Source organism: Zingiber officinale, chromosome 11A (genome assembly GCF_018446385.1).
Source record: "Zingiber officinale cultivar Zhangliang chromosome 11A, Zo_v1.1, whole genome shotgun sequence".
Taxonomy (NCBI): domain Eukaryota; kingdom Viridiplantae; phylum Streptophyta; class Magnoliopsida; order Zingiberales; family Zingiberaceae; genus Zingiber; species Zingiber officinale.
In genome coordinates, this window is record NC_056006.1 from 11,606,276 (window position 1) to 11,628,306 (window position 22,031).

General features: G+C 38.6%; 1 protein-coding gene across 2 annotated transcripts; it reads right to left on the reverse strand.

Annotated features, from left to right (window-relative positions):
* Window positions 1-1,818: 1,818 nt before the first annotated feature.
* LOC122030816 (PRA1 family protein A1-like) lies at window positions 1,819-5,276 on the reverse strand. Of its 2 annotated transcripts, none has more exons than XM_042589861.1 (5): window positions 4,708-5,276; window positions 4,453-4,493; window positions 4,269-4,347; window positions 2,394-2,537; window positions 1,819-2,044 (listed from the first exon to the last, which is right to left on the reverse strand). In XM_042589861.1, the coding sequence occupies exons 1-5, from the start codon at window positions 4,863-4,865 to the stop codon at window positions 1,951-1,953; spliced, it is 516 nt and encodes a 171-aa protein (XP_042445795.1). In that variant the 5' UTR covers window positions 4,866-5,276; the 3' UTR covers window positions 1,819-1,950. The 2 variants fall into 2 exon arrangements, with proteins under 2 accessions (XP_042445795.1, XP_042445796.1); XM_042589862.1 differs by having other exon boundaries at window positions 2,394-2,490; window positions 4,708-5,271.
* Between the last annotated feature and the right edge of the window lie 16,755 nt (window positions 5,277-22,031).

The window sequence follows — 22,031 nt, forward strand, 5'->3', positions numbered from 1 at the left end:
TCATATGTGGATCCTTGGATTAATCACCTCTTCTTGAAGTGAATACCAAGTAAATCTTTTGTGTTAGCGTTGTAAGTGCGTTTCGTGTTTCATTCCGCTGCATATCATCATCACGAAGCAAGACAATGAACGCGATGAGCTATTCAGCCCCCCCCCTCCCCCTCTAGTTATAAATCAATCCTAACACTTTAGCCTGAGAGCAAAGGCCATAGAGGGTGGAGTTTTTTTGTCCTTCCACCGACAACATCATAATAAATTTCACTTAGAGTGTCGGTGGATAGAGACTGTGACTCTGCCCCCTCTAATAATGGCTGAGATGTCTGAGCCACCCTATCTAATTAGATCAGTATTACTAAATACTAATCAATATAGAAACGAACAAGTATAATAAAGTTAATAATCACTACAACAAAAATGGCAAACGACAATGGATATTATCCGTTGTCGTAGGATCAAAAAATCACTATAACTAACAGCGTTGTAAAATGCATTACCCTACGACAATGATTTTGAATCCGTTGTGTTTGTAGACATTCAACAACGATTTTAATCCGTTATTGTTTATATGCTTAAAAAAATTTTACCCTATACGACAACGTTTTAAAACTGTTATGATAGATAATTTCGACAACAGATATAAACCGTTATGGTAGACTCTTTTTACAACAAATATAAATTGTTGTTGTTTTAAATTTTGACAACAGTTATAAGTCATTGTGATATATAATTTTAATATGTTTTACAATAGATAAAATCGTTATCTTTTATCACTTTTCACAAAAAAAAAACCCCACTGTGGTTATATACTTTTTACAACGTTTATAACCGTTGTCTTTAATGTTCATGTTATAACATGATAATAACAAACAATCAATCTTTATTTAATTATAAACAAACCACCAATACAAAACTAAATATTTACTACAATCAATCAATGAAAATGTTATCTTCAAATTTCAAAAATTAACTACACACATCAAAATGAGAAAATAATAATTGTGTAATCGAAATTCAAAATATGCCAGCTAAAATATACAAAAAGAGTTCTACACTCATCAAACTTAGTAGTATCAAACCATAAACCACATGTTTTCTAATTACGATGTTCACTATATGGCTTTTTCGCATTAGTAAGGCAATCTAGAAACTAAACAAAGCTCACTCGCATAAAAATTCCTAATCCTCATGAATTGCCCCTGAGTTACGTACCTATAAGAGAAAAGTCAATTAATCGATACTTAAAACTCAAACCATTGATTTAATGCAAACAAAGTCAAAAGAAGAGAAAAATTAAACAAAACTTATCAAAGAAAAATATAAAATATAAGAGAAAAGATAATTATAGTAACTGCATAAATTGTAACCAGAGAAAACGAGGAGATTTCTTCTCTTCTTCTCTATAACTGAAACTTTTGAATATTAGAAAAAAAGATGGAGACAAAAAAATCTATGATTTTTCCTTATCTGTAATCAAATCCTGGAAAACAGCTTGTAAACAAAGTTCATAGAATATTTCAGAAGCTATTGATTGACAACAATTCAAGGAGAAATCTAACATGTAAGTATAGTTATATAAAGAAGCTATTGTAAAACTTACTTGAGCCAAAACTTGGATATTGAACCTTTTAATGACTGTAATAATATCCCTCTTTGGCACTGTAGTTTCTTCAATAAGGCTACTTGTTATATATGTATTTAAATACATACTTTAAAATTTAAACAATGTTAAATAAGGTCCAATGTATTATAAACCAAAAATTATAACATGTATGAGGTCAAAAAAAAAAAAACAACAAAATCTTAAATGAGTTTATATGCTAAATAAACTCCATCAAGAAGCTACTACTTGATTAAAGGATAAAATTTCTAGTCTTATTGAAAGTACAGGCTTAACTTGCAACCTTAATCAACTGATTCAAGCAATAGCGGATACAATTTGATCAACAATTATTATCTCAAATGAGGGATCAAGGGCTTCTCGGATAAATTTGTTGTAGCATTGTGGAAACCAAGCTCTAATAGGTCTTGTTTCGCCATCAAGTCTCTGGAAACAAAATAAAGTCATTAGTGTGTTTAAGAAAACAAAGATTTCTAATCTACTCATCTGTCAAACACCCAAGAGGTATGAGCTTCATCAAGTCTAATAATTTGTGAATAAAGTCAATAAGAGATGAAGGACTAAGATTAAGGGCACTTTCAAAGAGGAACAATTATAGCGTCAAGCAGAGGGAAAAATATAGAATTAAGTATTCAAATTATACAATAGCCAAGCACAAGTGACACAATAGACTTCTTCCAAGACAACTAAGATATTAACAGACTTATTTTGCACTCATTTCTATCTCAAGAATGTTCAATTAAGAGAGAAAAAGCTAAACTAGATGCAAACTAACCTTTCCATTCGGCATTGCAAGTATTTTTTTGATAGGTGCTTGCATTTTTTTGATTGGTAACCAAAGATTTGAGACAGACAATGTACTCTTTTTTCGCCTGTGTAAAAAACATTGGATTCTTGTATAATAAACATACTTGAGAATCTGCATGAGTAATCAAATAAATATGAACATATTTGTATAATGAACATACTTGCAATCTTCACATGGAAAAGACATCAGAGCAGTAATATTCAAGAGAATAAACAAACATTTTGGGCATGAAACCATGCTTTAGGAAATCACAATAAAAAAAAGAAAGCAAATATTTCATAATAGCATGTAACATTTTGTGCCATTTGAACCATGTTGAGGTAATACCTTTAGTTAAAATAATACAGTTATCTAAATGTATTGATTTTCACCATCAAGACAACGTGAACTTGTTAACATATTCAAAATAGGTCTCCTTTGTGTATGATTTGATGTTATGCTAGTTGATAAAGATTTAAATAGAATAAAATGGTGAATGTTGTTTGATATTATGTTAGCTGATGAGAGCTTTAATAGAATAAACATGAAGCTTGAATTTGGAGAAAATTTTAGAAAATAAAGGTTTTAAACAAACATCATGGCATCGACAAGTAATGTCAATCTCAATAGTTTAAGGTTGGTTGTATGAAACTTGTACCTCTGTTAAACTTTATGCATAACTATATCAATAGGACCACTCAAATCTCCCAAATTACTTCTAATTATGTTTCAGAAAAGACTGTCTTCAAGTAAAACATATATAAATTTTAGCCTGGCTAGCCACTTCTTTTTTCACAAATAAAACTCCTACTATATGTGATATATAACCACCATAACACTAGCTAGAAGGGATTATCTGAACACAATATGATTTTCAAACTAAGCTAGAAGGGATTATCTGAACACAATATGATTTTCAAACTACTTAGGTGTTTTCTCACTGAGTCGTGTTAAGATATACATGCTACACTAAAAGAGAGAGAGAGTAAAACCACTAATGATTTATCTATAAGTGAAGTCAACTAAAGCTCCAGATGCAAGGTTTAGTTCTTAATTTTTATTTCCCTGTTTCATGATAATAAAAGCTTTAGATATTAGGAATCACAAAAAAAATAATTGAAAAAAAATAAATGTTTCCATAAGACCAATCTCTGTAACCATTATTTTGTGGCATAGTGTAGGATCAAGTTACAATGAAGAGGAAACAATAGGACAAACTTTAGCCTATCAACATTAAGGAAGACCAATGCAAATGGTCCATAAGTTACAATTAATCAAACAGAAGTTCTATTTGACAAGCAACCCGAAACATGCATACTTGAATGGATTGTAACAGTAAGGTCAAAACATCATTCACATTAGATCAGCAAGGTGACGAAAATATCATCATGTTGGTCATTTCTTTGAATTTCCTCTCATTAGAGATAGTGGCCGAATAGTTGACAATGTGGAAGGAGTTTGATGGGAAATTGGCCAGCATTTAATGGGATAAAAAAGAAAGGAAATAGATCGGATTAAGAGATCAAATGTGCTTAAGGTGAAAGATGGAGAGCTGGAGACAGAATTTCAGCTCCATAGGTAGAAAAGAAAGCATTCATTTCGAAATCCCATCATAAAAATGGGCCATATGCATTTTCATCTTTGTAACTCCAAGACAAAGAAACAACTAATCAATAGTATGCAAACCAATATAGTAATAGATCCGCCTAAATAAAACAGGATAGAACATTTTATCAACTGGTGCTAAGGATTATGTGCTAATGATGCCTACTTTTTTAAGGAACAATTTTTTGTTCTACGTATGAAAACATTGAGAATCAACTCCTCATAGTTCAGAAGCAACTTGACAATAGCCAGTCTTACCTATCGTTTAAAAATGCGTTGCTTAAACCTGTGAGAAAGGCTGCAACAACATCAAGAGGCTTCAGAAGAAATCCCACAGCTGCAGCAAGAAGTTTAAAATAGGAGGGCATTAGGTAGGCAAACTTAATACAACAAAGGAAGTTTAAGAATACAGAAACAGACATGGCCTAGCTGTTTTTCTTACCAAGAACAAAAAAGATCAAGATGAAGTAATTCGTTCTGTAGCTGCAATAAAAAATTACAAGAGAAAATTCAGAAAATATCGTTCAACGCTACGGCATATTGCAAAATCTGAAAGCGAACTTCGAACGCTATAGATTATCAGCGAGGAATGCCAACCAAAAACAATGTAGCATGAAAAATCAAAAATTTACAAGCAATCCCCAAAATGTCGAACGAACCACAAACGACGAGCATTTACATTAGTTATCGATCTTACTAGTAAAGATTACACTTAAGTCGATTGCTCCATTTAGAGTAGGATCTGAGGACGGTGAATCGGGAGAAGAACTCCAAGATGGAGCGCGACGGCGAGGACCACTCAACTTCACGCAGGGCGTTGAACAGATCCTCCGCGGTCACGCTTCGCCAATCCATACCTCCTTCTCGACCGGGCTCGTCCCTGGATTGGAACCCTAGAAACCAAATCCAAAGCAGCGAGCCTAACTAAATTGGGGGAGAAAGGTTTTCAGAGGTCAAGGGAGACTCCAAGAAATCAATCGATGGCATGGCAACTTCGATTGCCTAATACGGAAGTATTTCGTTTGTTGCCGTGAAGTAGTGGAAAGCATGTTAGAAGAGATCGTTGGGACGGAGATGTGTTTTACCGTTTAGGGTTCGGGAAGAGGTTTAGGTGCCTAGGTTTAGGAAGGAAAACTCGAAGGGGGGAAAAGACAAAGGCATTTGAGGGGTTTGCCGGTATAGACGGGGTCAAGTGTGAAGAGATCAAGAAAGAAAAACGTGAAGTAGGTAAAGAGATTATAAGTTGGACGGGAATGCTTAGAGATCGAGAAGGTAAAGGGAGGAATGCGGCGGCAAAAAATTTCGGGAAGAGGAAAAAATGCAATGGTAAAATATGGCAAAGGGAAAAAACAGTGAAGGAAAAAAACAACGGTATTCAACAACACTTACAAAAATTTTCAAAAATCAGTATCATAATGCCAAAAAAGTACACATAAACAGCAGTTTTCAAAAACTATTGTCGTAGCCTTTAAAAATTGTTATCGTAGCCCTAAAAAAGCATAAATAAACAACGATTTTTAAAAACTGTTGTCATAGGCCAAAAAAATACTAAAAGACAACGAGTTTTGTTAAAACGGTTGTTAAAAGGTAAAAAAAACAATGATTTGGTATAAAATCGTTGTCGTTTGAGTGTTGTTAAATGAGAATTTTCTTATAGTGAATCTTACATTAGAGTCTGAGATCGAGAATCAATAAATAACTCATCATTCTTCTTATGGGTCTTTAGAAAGACCTCCATACACATGAACTGTCGGGAAAGCTCACGTTCCTACTTACAAAATAATTTTGGATAAATTTATGCAAGTTTGGTAATAAATATAAAATTTCTTACAAATTATAACTCTAAATTATACTCACCAGATCCATGGCATGCTCAACAATGGATTTGGAACATGATATATGTCGAGTTGTTCCGGTGCTCGGGCCACCTGGCTCTATATTTCTATTTTTTTTTTTTACCTTTTCAACATTTGTTTGCCACCTTTCTGTAGCCTAGGTGGTCATTCATGCACTTCATATAGTCTCAGAAACATACGCAGGTCTAGTGTCCTTCTTTCTCATATAGTACATATGATCTCTGTAAAGTTTGGTATAGTAAGTATTCCATGTAACTTTAAATTGCTCTTCTCGCCCGTCCTCCCATGTATATCTTTTCTGCAATTATAAGTTAAACATTTGATTTAAATGATAACTATATTATAGAATATCAAATATATTAAATTTACTTACCACAAATTGATTATAATAAAATAGTTTCATCTCCTGATCTACATGCCTCTATGTACGTACCAGATGCGCTAACTCATTCCTTAAATTTTCTAGTGATATATGTGGCAACTCGGTGGCCATCTAGAGTGTACTGCATGAAATAATATTAAGTTATGAGAAATATATTATATATGAACTTGAATTATTAATAAGAAAAAAAATACTTACAAGTCCCCAACAACTCTAAGGACCTTGTAGCCACGGCGTACTATACAAGCTGCTGTTTTGCCATAATGATATCTGTAAAATAATATTGCAACACATCATAATAAGGTTTAAAAATATGATAATATAAATACGAAACAATATGGAGGCATAACTTACTTGATGAATAATAATGTTAATATTACGGTCAATCTGTCGTCGGGAAACCTTGTTAATTAGCCTCTGATAGGTGGCACTGGCGTTCTTCAGTCCGAACGACATGAAGTTGTAGCAATACGTTCCATCGGCTGTAATGAAGCTGACATTTTCCTAATCTTCTCGGGCGAGCGACACTTGGTGTTATCTCTGATATGCGTCGAGCATACAGATCAGATCATAGCTTGCTATGGAATCCAACATCTAATCTATCCTGGGAGTGGATAGAAATCCTTCGGGCACTCCTTATTCAAGTTACGAAAGTCGATGCAAACTCACCATTTGTTGGCCAGCTTGGAGACCAACACCACATTAGCGAACCAGCTCAGGAATTGGACTTCCCGTATATAACTGACCTCTAGTAGTTTTTCTATCTCCACTCGGATGATCAGGTTTTGCTCTGCGCTGAAGTCCCTTTTCTTTTGCTTCACCGGTCAGGCGTCTAGTCGGACATGAAGCTCGTGCTACGCCACGCTCGGCGAGATTTCGGGGAGCTTGTGGGTTGACCAAGTGAACATGTCATGGTTTCATCTAAGGCAGGTGGCCAGCTCTGCCTTCTTCTCACTCTCTAGATCGACGGCAATGAAGGTGGTTGCTTCCGATCAACTCGAGCGGATCTGGACCTCCTTCTTTTCTTCATACACCAGCGTAGGAGGCTTCTCCGTGATAACGTTCACCCCCAAGTGCAGATTTTTTTGAGCGGTCTTTGCTTCTGCTCTGACCATCTCGACGTAGTATCATCGAGTGGCTAATTGGTCATCTTTGACTTCTCCCACCCTATCGTCCAACGGGAATTTGATCTTTTGGCAATAGGTGGACACCACCGCTCAAAATTCGTAGAACATTGGTCAGCCCAGGATGACATTATAGGCCGAAGGTGCGTCCACCATGATGAAGTTTGTGGTCCTTGTCCTCTTCAAGGGCTCCTCTCTGAGCGAGATGGCCAGCTTGGTCTGGCCGATCAGCAACACTTCATTGCCCGTGAAGCTGTAGAGCAGGGTCATCATCGGCAGCAGCTCGTTCCGGTCAATTTACAATTGATCGAACGCATTCTTGAATATGATGTTCACCGAGCTCCCTGTATCAACAAAAGTTTGATGAATTGTATAATTGATGATTACTACTCGGATGATCAATGCATCGTCATGAGGAATTTCCACTCCTTTCAAATCTCTCGAGCCGAAGCTGATCTCGGATCCTTCGGCCTTCTCCTTGCTGCAGCCAACAAAATGGATCTCGAGTCGCCGAACATGTGACTTCCTCACTCAGTTAGAATCACCACCGGTCGCCCCACCGGTAATCATTTCTATTTATTCTCGAACGGCGTTGCTCTGGTGGGGCTTGCGTTATTCCTTCGTGGGAGTTGACGATACTGTGGCTCAGCCGTCCTCCTTTCCTCCTCCCTTCTCCCTATAGATCAGAATTTGTGTCGTCGATTAGGAGAAGGTGATTGACAATAGTATCCATGTGGGGCCGGTCTGCTAGCTACCGGCGTTAGATCGTAGCAGTCCCTCGTGTTGTGTGTCGCCGACTGATGGAAGGAGCAGAAGAGTGGCGTCCATACCTTGCCTTTTACGACCCTCGGGCGACCAACCACCACATGCTGCACGACATGTGTCTTTGGCTCTTGGTGGGATTGGGCTCTACCCGATCGAGACCCCTTTGGAGGTTGATGGATGCTCGGCGATCTCCGTTCAGATGCAGTTGTTGGCTCAGCGGGTGTTCCCCTTTTTCTTGCCGCTTGGGCTTCTTCCATATTGATATACTCTGTGGCCTTCTTCTGAAGATGTTCGAAGTCTGATGGCGACCTCCGAATGAGTGATCTGAAGAATTCCCCTTAAGTGAGTCTCTAGGTGAAGGCATTTACCAACACGTCCGAGGAGACCGCTGGGATGTCCATCACCACCTGATTGAAGCGCTGGATATAGGACCTCAGCACTTCCCTGGGCCCTTGCTTAAGGGTAAACAAGCTTATGCTCGTCTTCCGGTGGCGGCGACTACTGGCGAAGTGATGCAGGAAGGCCACTTTGAAGTCCTTGAAGTTGTGGATTGAGCAGCTCGGCAACCACTTGAACTAGAATTGTGTCGATCCAGATAGCGTGGTAAGAAAGACCCAACACTTCACTCCATCTGTGTACTGGTGAAGTGTGTCCACATTATCAAACTTGGCCAAATGGTTGTCTAGGTCGGTTGCTCCATTATATTCCTCGATCGTCAGCGAGGTGTAATGCTTCGGCAGAGGGTCATACAGAATCCCCTACGAGAACTGTTGATTGATCCGCTCGAGCGAATTGTCTTCCTTTGCCACTTTTCTTTTTTGTGCATTCCGAACGGGCGCCTTATCTAAAGAAGATCCCCGATCTCTATCCCCCCGACCCCTCTTTTCTGATGGAGTTCGGAATAGTACTCGATGGAATGGGATCGACGCATGAGGGGCTTCCCATAGGTGTCGATCGACTTCTTGGTCTGCTCCCGAGCGGCTATTTGGTCCACTTGCTCAACTCGTTCGGCTGGCCGGCCTGCGGCTGATATCGTAGGCTCTGGTACTTGGAACTCAACCAACACTTATTGTTGTTGTTGCTTCACTATCTTTGTTGCTCGACCTTGTATTAGCACGTCGAACTCTTCTTATGTCGACATCACCGTGTGGTGCTGTCCAACGTCTTCCATCTCCTCATTTTGGATGCAGGTTACGTTCCCACAAACAACGCCAAAATGATCCTGTCCGAAAGCGGGCAAGTGGAAAGTAATTGGGATGTGGCGACTTCACTAGCCATATGTGGAATCTGCTCCACTCTGCAAAATAGATGATATCAATGTCGAGCCAGGGAAGGGGTCCCCGACGTTGGTCATCCGATGCTCAAGTCATTCACCGAAATGTGGAAAAGAAGTGAAATAGTAGAATTATGTGCAAATAGTAAATCACACATACCTCCGCCGATGATGGACCCCCCTCCCCTTTATATTGAGCCATGGTGGGGGATGTACGCGCTTCTCGAGACATGGGCACGTTCTCCGATATGTTTATGGCCACATTCTCCAACACATCCATGGCCACGTTCTCCAACATATTCGGGGCCACGCCCTCCACTATGTCCTATGAAAGGATGTCGTGATAACCACCGTCCTGCTGCTTGGCTAAGCGGATCAGCCACTCGGTCAGGACTGCGCTCTGTCCACAGTCAAGTCCGTTGCTTGGCCGAGTGGGTAGCCGCTTGGCCGGAAGTTCTCCGCTCTGTCAACTTCAGCCGTCTATCCGTGTGGTGTCTGTGTAGTAACCTGTCTTCCTCCGTTCGAACAAAATATCCGGTCTCCCTTAGCGCTTTATTAATATGACTTGAACGCCTGCCTACGGTATTCTCCCGAGTCGGGAGGATTGTCCGCTCGAACATGTCTCCTGCCGATCGAGCCCTACTTGTCCCGACCGGCCGTTGCATTTATCCTCCTTTCGACCCTTTGACACTTGGACGTTGACCATCTTGACTTTGACCTCCACCTTGACGGTTGACCCCGTGCTAGGTGGGCCTCCTCCTATCGCAGCATCTTGTACTTTCACGGTATCTTCATCACAGAAGGCTCTATTCCTACATTTCTTAAGATTACACGGACACCGTAACTCAATACTATTCATACATTCTGGATGACTCTTAGCAAAGCTCACAAACTCTTCAACGTCAGCAATAAAATCATCTCTAATAAATTCATTTTCTAATTGATTGTACATACAAGCTTTGTGCATAGATATTTTCACCTAAAACTAATAAATTGAGAATTATAAATTAGCTTGGATTAACGTACTAACACAAAACAAACAAAAGTACTATATTATGTTACATATTAATATACGAACATAACATATATCTAAATTAAACCATGCTAAATAATATAAAGTACAATTTACTAAATTATACCTAAAGATGTGTAAGTCAACCGGAGAATAGCAGCAAATGCTATCTGTTTATAAAATCAAAATAATTTAGCTCAAAATTTATCAATAAAATGGCTTTTTTGAATAGCAACGTTCAGCACAACAGTGTTTGGCACGGTCGGCAGCCGGTACACCAGCATTCGACATAGCGGCCAGCAGGTAGTTGACAGCTGATGGCGGTCGGGACAATCGCCAGTAGGTTGCTGGCGGCCAACACAGCCACCATTAGGCTACTGGCGACCGGCAGAACCACCAGCAGGTCGCTGGCAGCCGGCACAGCCACCAACAGGCCGCTGGCGATCGGCACAGCCTCCAACAGGCAGCTGGTGGCCCGCGCGGGGCCTCTAGCGGCCAGTTGTCGGCCGCCACATAGGCCACCTATATCAGAAAGTGAGAGAGAAAGGCGGGGGAGGCGTCGTTACCGGCGAATCAGGGGAATCAGGAAGAGCCGCCGCATGCGCATAGAAAGAAAGGGAAAGGAGGGCTAGGGTTTTTTAGCCGGTATTACGGACGGAAAGTTTATTCCGTCGGTAAACCTGCAAGAATTTTTTTTTAAAAAAAAAAAGAATGCTACTGACGGAATATATAATTACGTCGATAGTCACACGAGGTTACCGACGAAATATATAATTCTGTCGGTAGATTCATGGATTTTCTGACAGAATGATAATTCCGTCGGTAATGCCCAATATTTCTAACAAATTATATAATCCGTTGATACTTTCCTCGGTAATGTTGTATTTTTTTAAGTAAAGGGATGTACTATCACCATGGCTAAAAATTGGTTGAGGAAATAAGTAGACAAAATATATATTAGCCTAATTTACTTGGGGCAAAAATAATAAAATCTCACTTTGAGTTTTTTTTTTTATATTTTCTGCTTAAATCTTGGACTGATGGAACACGTTATATCAACCGTTTATATCTCCTATTTAAATCCTGAAAAAAAAATCCTCCTTCACACTAGATAACTTTAACTTTTTGATTTACGTCATCATATATGGTCATGAAGCTAACCGTGTGGATCCGCTGAGATGGTGAATTTCACCTTTTACTATCACTGTTTAAATCCTGAACCGATCGGACGCGTTGTAACAGATACAAAATCGAAACTGCTACAACTATAAGATGTAATATGTATAACAACTATGGTTTTATCGCCGCTATAATTGACTATAACAATTGTAGTATCTATGATTTCATAGCTGCTACAATATAAAAAATAATCTAAATAAAGATGACTAAAATTCTTTAGAGCCTTCAAAAATACTTCAACTAATGTGTTTTTTTTGGACCTAAGACTAAGCCATTATAGGTTACATCTAGTAATAAATGTAGATTTTTGAACAAACTTCAAGTTGATATATTATACGTTTATAGTTCAAAACTTATATAATATTTATGTTGTAGCAGCTATGATTTAGTTGCTGCTATGACTATGTGATAATTTAATTGTAGTAGTTATGAGTTTGTAATGACCTATTCAAAATTTAGATAGAAAATATAAGTGAGAAATAATAATAATAATAAAATAGTATAATAAAGAGTCGTTAGGTAATTATATAGACTATGTGATAATTTAATTGTAGTAGTTATGAGTTTGTAATGACCAATTCAAAATTTAGATAGAAAATATAAGTGAGAAATAATAATAATAATAATAAAATAGTATAATAAAGAGTCGTTAGGTAATTATATAGAGGGTCTTTTAATAAAAAGTTAAAATAGAACGTCATGATAATTCCAAAATAAGGAGAGCAGTTTTTTTCCCATTTACTTATGTCAATAACAAAAATAAAGAAATTCAAAAACTGGTGACGGATGATACGCTCATAGTCAGCACCAAACTTGTGGTCAGACATTTGTCTGGCTCACGGGCAGACCGCAATCTCATGGCTAAGCAGCGGATGGGCTTGTGAGTAGGAAGTGAACTTATGACCAAGCGGCCGCGGCAGTAAAAGATGATTACGTTTATTTGTTTCTATCAATTTGTTGTCAGATTATGTGAAGAAAGATAAATTATATGATTAATTTATAACCGACCATTAAATTACTAGATTAGTAAAGGATTCAGTCCACATCATATAATCATACTCACTCTGGTGGATGCTGGCATGGATTGCAACACCTAGTGCGTGCATACGATTCTGTTGTTAAGAAATATATTAAGCAAAGTACGATTTAACTATGTGACAAAACGGTTCCTTCATGATTCTGATTTATCTTATTCTTATGAGATTGTAGTTCAAGCCTTATTATTGATAGAGGGATAGGATCCCCTTTCAACTAAGCCAGTCCAATCTCCATGGCTCAGATCCACTCAATTACTCTCGGACTATATAATCTATTAGGATTTGAGATTATCATTTGCACTTTTTTATCATTTCGTTTCTATGTTTTGATGGAGGGAATAATGACTTAGGCATCGAGAAAAGAACATTTAGATCTCTAGTGAGACGGTGGATTTCTGACAAAAACATTCCACCTTTATAGAAGAAATAAGAGTCACTTCTTCAGTAACCTTTAGCACCAGCATAACTTTATATATACATCAGACAAAAACATTCCATCTTTATAGAGAATAAGCCTCTTGTTTACTCTTCACTGAAAATTCCAGTGTTGCTTTGTGAAGGATTTTGGAATCACAGTGTATTTCAGATGAAGGAAAAGATTGTTTTCCTTTGATGCATTTCAGAAGCTCTGTCATTGACATCTCAATTGCTCTAGTTACAGCCGACAAGCTAGAAACAGAAGGATTTATACTGCTAAAGGCTCATCCTTCGCCAATGAGAAAGGTTTTGCAAGGAAACTGGGCTTGCTATCTCCGGCCATGATCACCATCACTCTCGGCTCCATGTCCAACTGCAAAATCACCGGAGTCTCCGACAAGACGCTTGGCGTGTCGGAGCTCCGAGCTCTGGCTGACCTCCAGTGTGAGCAGGCCAGCACAACAAGAGCAGCTGCTATCAGTATCATGACTGCCCCAAAGCCTCCAAAGAGGTAAGGAACTGGAGTGTGCCAGAAATTCGGCACACTTGAACTCTGCATGGCACTTGCAGGCCTCATGGTCTCTCTCCCTTTCTTCCTCCTCGTGCCTGCCTACACTTAGTTTCTGAGTTTTTTGATGCAAAGGCAGAGATCGAGTTTGCAGGGAATTTATAGGTGAGAAGAATTGGAGGACATAGTGCAGGGAAACAAGTATTTGAGAAGGAATTGTGGTCATTATTTAATATGTCTAGATTCCACTTGGTGTTTAATATATTTATGAACAGTGAGCACCAATATCTAGCTCATATCAACTTCAGGATGGTGGATGCTGCCATGGATTGCAACACAGGAGTTAATTAATAAGATTTGTATTGTTTATGATCAATAAAGCTAACAAGCCTTATCCAAAGCTTATACTTCAGAGATTAACGTTCTCATATTAAATTCATGAAGAGATCTGCATAGATGATGCTTTGTATTTATAAGTTGATGCGTCTAAAATCTGTCTCCTCGTTCAATATATGTGATGATGCGGGTGAACTTGTGAGGATTAACATGAGTCAAAAGGTGTTGAAGATGTTGGGTAAAATCCCTCTAATGAAGCCTAAAAGAGAAAGATCGTCATCTAATTAGAGAAAAAGTTTAATCTCTCCGATCAAATTGGGTATGTTAGACAATCTTACTAATGTCGGATGATCATGTCTGAAAGAGGGGGAGATGACGCACTGACTATGGGGTAGCGTCGAGGTGGCTTATATATTGATTGTGTGAAAACTCTAAGCTAAAATAAAGTGACATCGAGAGAACTTGCGCAGTAAAGACAGGAACTGGGAGAAGGAAGCGTTGGTCACCGAGCCAGGGAAGGGGTCTCTAGGACAGACACTCCAGCACTAAGTCAGAATAATAGCATAGCAAAATAGAGAAGAAGATGAATAGTAATAACAACTAATAATCTGTGGTAGCGAGACCTCGTGTATCTAAGCCCTCTGGCCAATGGAGAGGACCCTTTTTATACCACATTTTATAACTTATGCATTAATAAGACAGTAGAGAATATTTAGTGTTAGAGTATGTTAAGTGGTGAAAGATGTACGATAGCTTCCCCATGGTTGGAAGAAGGTTTCGATGCATGTATATGCCAGAATACTGGCATATTCCCTGACAAGTTATTACGATTTTCTGATAATGTTGTTTCTTATAGAGAGTCTGATCGGCTCTGTGTCGACCGATTGTAGAATAGGAGTTATGTCCAAGAGAAGTGGGGAGTTGGGCCTTATAAGTCTGATCGATGCTGGAGCTGAGCGGATGTATACCGGGAATTATGCTCATGAGAAGTGGGGAGTTAGATCCCGTAAGTCCAATCGGTGCTGATACCAAGCGGGTCTAAGTTAAGAGCCTTGTATTTAAAGAAGTGGGGAGTTAAGCCCCGTAAGTCTGACCGGCATTGGGGCGGAGCGGATGTAGCTTGGGAGCCTTGTATTTAGAGAAGTGGGGATCTGAGACCCGTAGGTCCGATCGACGATGGGGCCAGGTGGATGTAATTTAAGAGCCTTGCATTTGGAGAAGTGAGAAGCTTAGTCCTTAATGTCCAACCAGCCTTTGAGCCGATCGGGTTTATATTGAGGATTCAACATCTACTCGGACAAGATATCCGATTGGACTTTATATTGGGGGTTTATCTTGCACTCAATCGCTATACTTGAATATCGAGTTCAGTCTAATTGAGTGATGTGCCTAGTGTGTTCGATCGGCCCTTTGGTCCGATTAGCCAAAGCATTCGGCGGTGATATTGGACTTATTTCGGCATGACATTGATATGACCCAAGAGTTTACCCTTTTTTAATTTTGACCACCACATCAACTGACTTTCTTGATGTTGAACCCAACTTCGGAGGCCCCACCTTACTCGTCATATCACTGGAGTTACAGAGAATCTATTGAATTGCAAAGTGTTTAATTCAGACTTATCTTTGTTAAACTACACTTAAACTAGTAATCTCAAGCTGGCAAGGTAGGTTGGTTAGACCGAGCTCTTTTAAGGATGTTGTTGGTTGAGTGCAGATCATTGATAACACATAAATGTTGATCGATATTAATGTGTTTGTTATACACTTAGCAGAATAACAAAATGGATTTGGATGGTAAAATGTTGGTTGACTGATTAGGCTAAGTTCTTTTAGCAACGTTGATGAGTGCATACTGTTGGATTGAGTCACACGTGAGAAGAGGGGTGAATCACGTGATTTTGATAAACAAATATTTTTAATTTTTTTAAAACAAAATGCGCAGACGAAAGACACAGAAATTAAAAAGAACAAATAAGAAGACAAATACCGATATGATCGGTTTTGTTTGGTTCGGAACCTTTAGCGACTCATACTCCAAGGCCCAGGTCCCATGGATCTATCGATGGATAATCCACTAAAATACCTTTTCCAGTACCTCTAAAAGAGAGAATCGAGTACAAAGAAATTTGGAATAAGTGCAACACACGACACTTGTCCTTTTGCAATAATTAAGTATACAAATAAAAGTTTACCAAACACTCTTTCGAAGATGGTCGGCTTGAGCTTGGTGTTTGGGCAGCTTCTTAGCGGTAGACGAGCTAGCAGCATCGCAACAGAGTTGTAGTAGGAAGTCAGGGCATTCGGAAGTCCAATTAAAAGCACAGATGTTCATATGAGTGAGTTGTTTCACGGCTTCGGCAAGCACTCTCTTTATTGAGCATGGAAGGTGCCTTTAAAGGCTTTGAAGGCGCCTCCAATGTGGCAAGTCTGATCTCGAATAGCCTGTTCCTTATCTTTGATGAAATCTGAACTTTATCTTACATAAGGTACCTTCCATGCACTGAAGGCGTTTTCTATGACCATGTTAGATTTTGAGGGATGCCATAAGATAGCCTTACAGTTTTTACTAAATATAGATTCACTATTTGAGTGCATATTATAATTTTGATTGTCTTAAACTCATTTATTGAATGTCCGTAATATAATTCATAGCATGAGAGAAATTGTGATTGGTTCATAACTAGTAATTATCTATACATGTGTAATTATGAACGTATTAGAATTTCCTTAGTCATCGAATTGATAGATTCAGACATCATTAATTCTATAAGACTAGCACGAGTTATATTCCTTGGTTCGCCAAGCAACTATTTTCTCACTGGCTGGAGGCATTGGGATGTCGAAAGTTAAACGTGGATGTTAGTTATGATAATTAGTTCATTGGAGTGACTCGTTGTAAGACTTCATATGGTTATCTATATATATGGATATATCTGTAAAGCTCTTACTGTAGCTCGAGTGTAAGTTTCCTTCGACTTGAGGTATACAAGTCATCTTGATCAGGGAGACTTATACTTTGACATCTTAAGTAAACACCTTATTGAGGAGTGGACCCAGGATGATTAGGTATAAGTCAAAATGCTCGAAGATGTTTGGATAACCCACAAAGGATTCACTGCTCCTTGTAAGGAGAAATATACCCCACGGCCACTCGTTAGAATTATTACTCAAAGTCTTTGACCAAAGTATCACATGTTAAGAGTACGAGACTCTTGACACATGTACGAGTAATTTGAATCCGTAGAATGAGAAAGTATTACTTGGGCTAAGTGTGACGTAATCAGTCTAGTGGGGACAGACACATAGACCATGTCTTGAACCAAATGGGTATAAGACGAGTGAAAGGAACAAGGCACGACTCACTTAGCTGCTGAAGGGTTTAGAATTAGTTCTAAGATCAACTATGATTTTCTGGCTAATTGGGGATCATGATGTACTACTAGGTGCTACTCATGATTATTCTATAATTAAGTAGTTAATTATAGGCGACCAAGATAAATCGGGAACTAATTGGGTCACAAGCATTAATGAGTCTCTAAAAGACGTAAAACAAGCTAAAGAATATGATTCTTAGATCAAGAGATAAATGTTTAGTTTGACCATACATAAGATAAATATGGAAATATTTATCATGATGGAAGCATTGATGGGCTACATCTCTTATGGTAGAGTTGAACTATATTTGGTTTAATCATGAATTAGTCATGAACTAACTTAGTTTAGTTGTGAACCAACCCAAGGGATTAATGGGCTAATTTTTTGTTAAAGGATAATGGTGTTGGTGCAGTTTGCACTAACGGTCTTACTAAGGTTTTGATGAATGAAAAAAGTAAGTTAAGTTAGGTATTGTTGTGATCTAACAACTTTACCAAGTGTCCAGGAGTTAACCAAATAGGTCAACGGGCCAACCAAATATCTGGTGCGAAGTCCAAATAGGTCAACAAGCCGGTCGGATATCTGGCAAGAAGTCCAAATAAGTCGATGGGCTGACTGGATATTTGGCAAGAAGTCTAGATAGGTTGACGGGTCAACCGGATATCTAGCAAGAAGTCCAGTTGGGTTTACAGACCGGACAACTGGTAAATAAAGGTAAGTCACTAGAGGAGAGTAACTAAGTGAGGACACACCTTGGTTGAGGGGATAGTAGGTGTCGATCCAGGTTAGGTCCATTTTGGATCCCTAATCCAAGACCTTGACTAGTTCCTGGTCCTGGGAGGACAGGAACTAATTACTACTCATTATAATTGTGCTAACTTTATTTTGCAGAATAGATGTTTTAATTTTGGACTAACATCTTTTTACAAGACAAAAGAGCAAAAAAACCTTCGGATAAACAATACTCGAAGGCGCCTTCAATGCTGATGGAAGGTGCTTTCACACTGTTCATGGAAGGCGCCTTCCGTAAGATAAACTTTGGGCTTTGTCATGGATAAGAGCCGGGATGATCGGGATCATATTTCTCGAGTTGGAGGAACTTTTAATGGCTATAAAAGGTGCCCTCCAAGCCCTTTATAAGGTTGCTTGCTCAAAGCTTCAAATGTTAGAGTGTATACTAAAAGCCTAGCTTTTGTATAAACATTTATTTTATAAATAAAGAATCACATTGGTCAAATGTCTACATTTATATGCTAAGTGTAGTTGTTCAGTTAATTTATATTGTAGATAACATGGTGTGTGGTGTCACACACAGAAGATCATGTTATCAATTCCTTATAAATTATAAACAGTAGCTCACGACTAAGATGGAAAGGAACAAATAATTGGAATAGTCATAGTGTAATTTGATATTAGTTTATATTAACTATAAAATTACATTAGTACACTCTGAGTGTATTGAGCAGGACCATTTAAGGTAAGTTCTTTTTATATTGACCGAATAAAAGAACAAGACCTTTGTTATTGTGGAAGTGTGTGCTCTTAATCCTGATATAATAACAAGCACATATATCTAGTATTTATTTTTTTTGACTTATCAATGGGTGAGATTTAGTTCGATAAATCAAGAGGCCCGATAAGTTGGGAAATGATATTATTAATAGTATGTGTTGTTGATTATAGAAGGAAACTGTGTCCTAGTAATCTAGTTGATGATGTCTCCAAGAGGAGCTCATAAGGATGGTCATGTAAACCCTGCAGGTGGACTTAGTCCGACATGACGATAAGGTTGAGTGGTACTACTCTTGGAGCTAGATATTAATTAAGTGAGTTGTCAGTAACTCATTTGATTAGTGGACATTCTATATCTTAAACACAGGGAGACTAACATACTTATGATAAGTAGGAGCTCATATAGTAATATGGGATTGGTGCGGCAGTTCAATAATAACTCTTTAGTGGTATGAGTTATTATTGATGAACTCGAGTTGTGTGTTCGGGGCGAACACGGGAAGCTCAAGATCATCAGGAGACCAAAACTAATTCCTCCTCTCGGTCCCTGTCGTAGCCTCTTATTTATAAAGTCTTATACTCACCCATACCCACCTTCTTACCCACCTTAAGGTGGTCGGCCAAGCCTAGCTTGGAGCCCAAGCTATGGCCGACCAAACCAAGGTGAATTGTGTCCATTGGGTGGTCGGCCCTAGCTTAAACCCAATCTTAGGTGGCCGGCCAAGATAAAATAAAAAGGATTTTATTTTTTAAAATTTTTCTTATGTGGAAGCCATGGTTTTAAAAGAAAGTTTAAAATTTAAATTTTTCTTTTTATAGCTTTCTACAAAAGATTAAGAGAAAGGTTTAATATCTTTCCTTATTTGTAGTTAAAAGGAAGATTTTAATTTTTGATAAAACTTTCCTTTTTTGTAACCATCTTCATAATTTAAAAGAGAGTTTTAAAATTAAATCTTTCCTATTATAGTTTCTACAAAAGACTAAGAAAAGATTTGATATCTTTCCTTATTTGTAGATTAAGAGCGAGATTTTAATTTTAGAGAAAACTTTCCTTTTTGGAAATTATCCACATGTTTTAATAGAGAGATTTTAATTTATAAAAGTTTCCTTTTATGACCAATCATGAAGAGAATTTTCAAAAGAGAAATTTTTATTTAAAAATTTCCGAAAATAAATTAGGAAGTTTTAATTTTGTGTTTAAAACTTTCCTTGTTTGAAGGGATTAAGGTGGTCGGCCATTTGAGGTTTAATAAGGAGATTTTAATTAAATTTTTCTTCTTAAACAATGGAAAGGAATATAAGGAAGTTTTTATTTATAAAACTTTCCTTATTTACTAAGATCAAGGAATATAAAAGAGAGGGTAGAGGTGTCTCACCTTATAACATATCCTCTATTATTCCTCTCTCTTTTCTTCTTTAGTGTGGCCGACCCTATTCCTCTTCTCCTTTCTTCTTCTTGTGGCCGAACCACATCATCTCTTGGAGCTCTTGTGGTGGCCGGATTTTGCTTGTAGAATGCGAGAAATGAGGTTTTGTTTCTAGCATCCCTTGGAGCTTGGTGGTGGTGGCTGAACCCCATCCTTTCTTGGAGCTATTGAGGTGGCCGAATTTTGCTTGGAGAGGAAGGTAGCTTGGGTGGATTCTCATCTCAATAAATCGTCACCCACACGGCGTCCGAGATAAGAAGAGGAATACGACAGAAGATCGTGAGGTCTATAAGGTATAAAAAGTATAACTAGTTATTAGTTTCTGCATCATAACTAGTTCATTTTTTATTTAGATCTTGAAATACCAAACACAAGAGGCTAATGAATCTAGGTAATCAAATTTATGTTTTCAATTTTGTGTTTCTTTTATTTTTTTGAATTTGTGATTCGATTGTTCTTTTTGGTTAAACCTAAGGTTACTAGAAGGAAATTAAATATTAAATTTCTTTAAAAGGTTTTGACTAGGCGGTGGTGGATGATCTCATACCCAAGAAGGTCTAGTACCTCGCCATGCAGTCCTGGAAGCTAATTTTAGAAATTAATATTTAATTGAATTTATAACATGGGTGGATTTGGATCAATAATGTTAAGCATCGTTTGCGATCCAAGTCTAAACCACCAAGAACAGATAAGTTAAATTTGGAATCAATAATGTTAAGTTTCGTTTGTGATTCATAATTTAATTTCTAAAGAACACAATAGGTTGTTAATAAAGGTTCAGGACTTGTACAAAATTTTTGTACAGGGGAATCGGTATAATATTCCGCATAGCAACCAACATCAAACACAACACTCATACGAGCTTCTACGCATCCAAAAGACTTTCCGTGTAATACCCCGGTTCTGAGATTCTGGTTAAGTATGACTTAAAAGGTTAGATGGTACTATCCATATCACCAAGGTGCACCTTCCTTTTCGAAAGCCCAAACTTAAGAACTCCAAAATTAAGCGTACTTGGCTTGGAGAAATCTGAGGATGGGTGACCTAGAAAGTTTTCCAGGGTGCGTGCGAGTGAGGACAAAACACGCTGAAAGGACCTCCGGTGGTCTATGGAGCTAGTCATCAACCCGATGGGAAATTCTGGTGGCATTCCCGGTTCGGTCCGAGTGGGGGTGGGCAATTCTGGTGGCGTTCCTGGTTCGGTCCGAGTGGGGCCCACCCGGGCCGGGCCGTTACAGATCGTATCAGAGCGACCTTGCGACCGTGAGTGCGCCTGTGGCAGGAGCACCCAGGGTACCATCTAGCGAGGGAGATTCTGGGATTTATCTGTGGTGTGATTCGTGGTTACACAACGAGGACGTTGTGTCTTTAAGTGGGGGTGATTGTAATACCCCGGTTCTGAGATTCTGGTTAAGTATGGCTTAAAAGGTTAGATGGTACTATCCATATCACCAAGGTGCACCTTCCTTTTCGAAAGCCCAAACTTAAGAACTCTAAAATTAAGCGTGTTTGGTTTGGAGAAATCTAAGGATGGGTGACCTCCTGGGAAGTTTTCCAGGGTGCGTGCGAGTGAGGACAAAGCACGCTGAAAGGACCTCTGGTGGTCTGTGGAGTTAGTCATCAACCCGATGGGCAATTCTGGTGGCGTTCCTGGTTCGGTCCGGGTGGGGCCCACCCAGGCTGGGGCGTTACATTCCGACTGCTCCGGGCGCCTACTACAACTCTGCTGCGCCCGAAAATTGCTCTGAGGACTTCCGATCGTAGCCGACAAAACAACATCGACACACAAAAGCTCTCACTTATCCCTACCTATCGG

Coding starts and splice junctions, on each gene's coding strand:
- LOC122030816 (XM_042589861.1), bottom strand. CDS start 4,865: ATGGATTGGCGAAGCGTGACCGCGGAGGATCTGTTCAACGCCCTGCGT. Junction 4,348..4,452: donor CTTGATCTTTTTTGTTCTTG/GTAAGAAAAACA, acceptor TTCTTGCTGCAG/CTGTGGGATTTCTTCTGAAG. Junction 2,045..2,393: donor TTGCAATGCCGAATGGAAAG/GTTAGTTTGCAT, acceptor TTTTGTTTCCAG/AGACTTGATGGCGAAACAAG.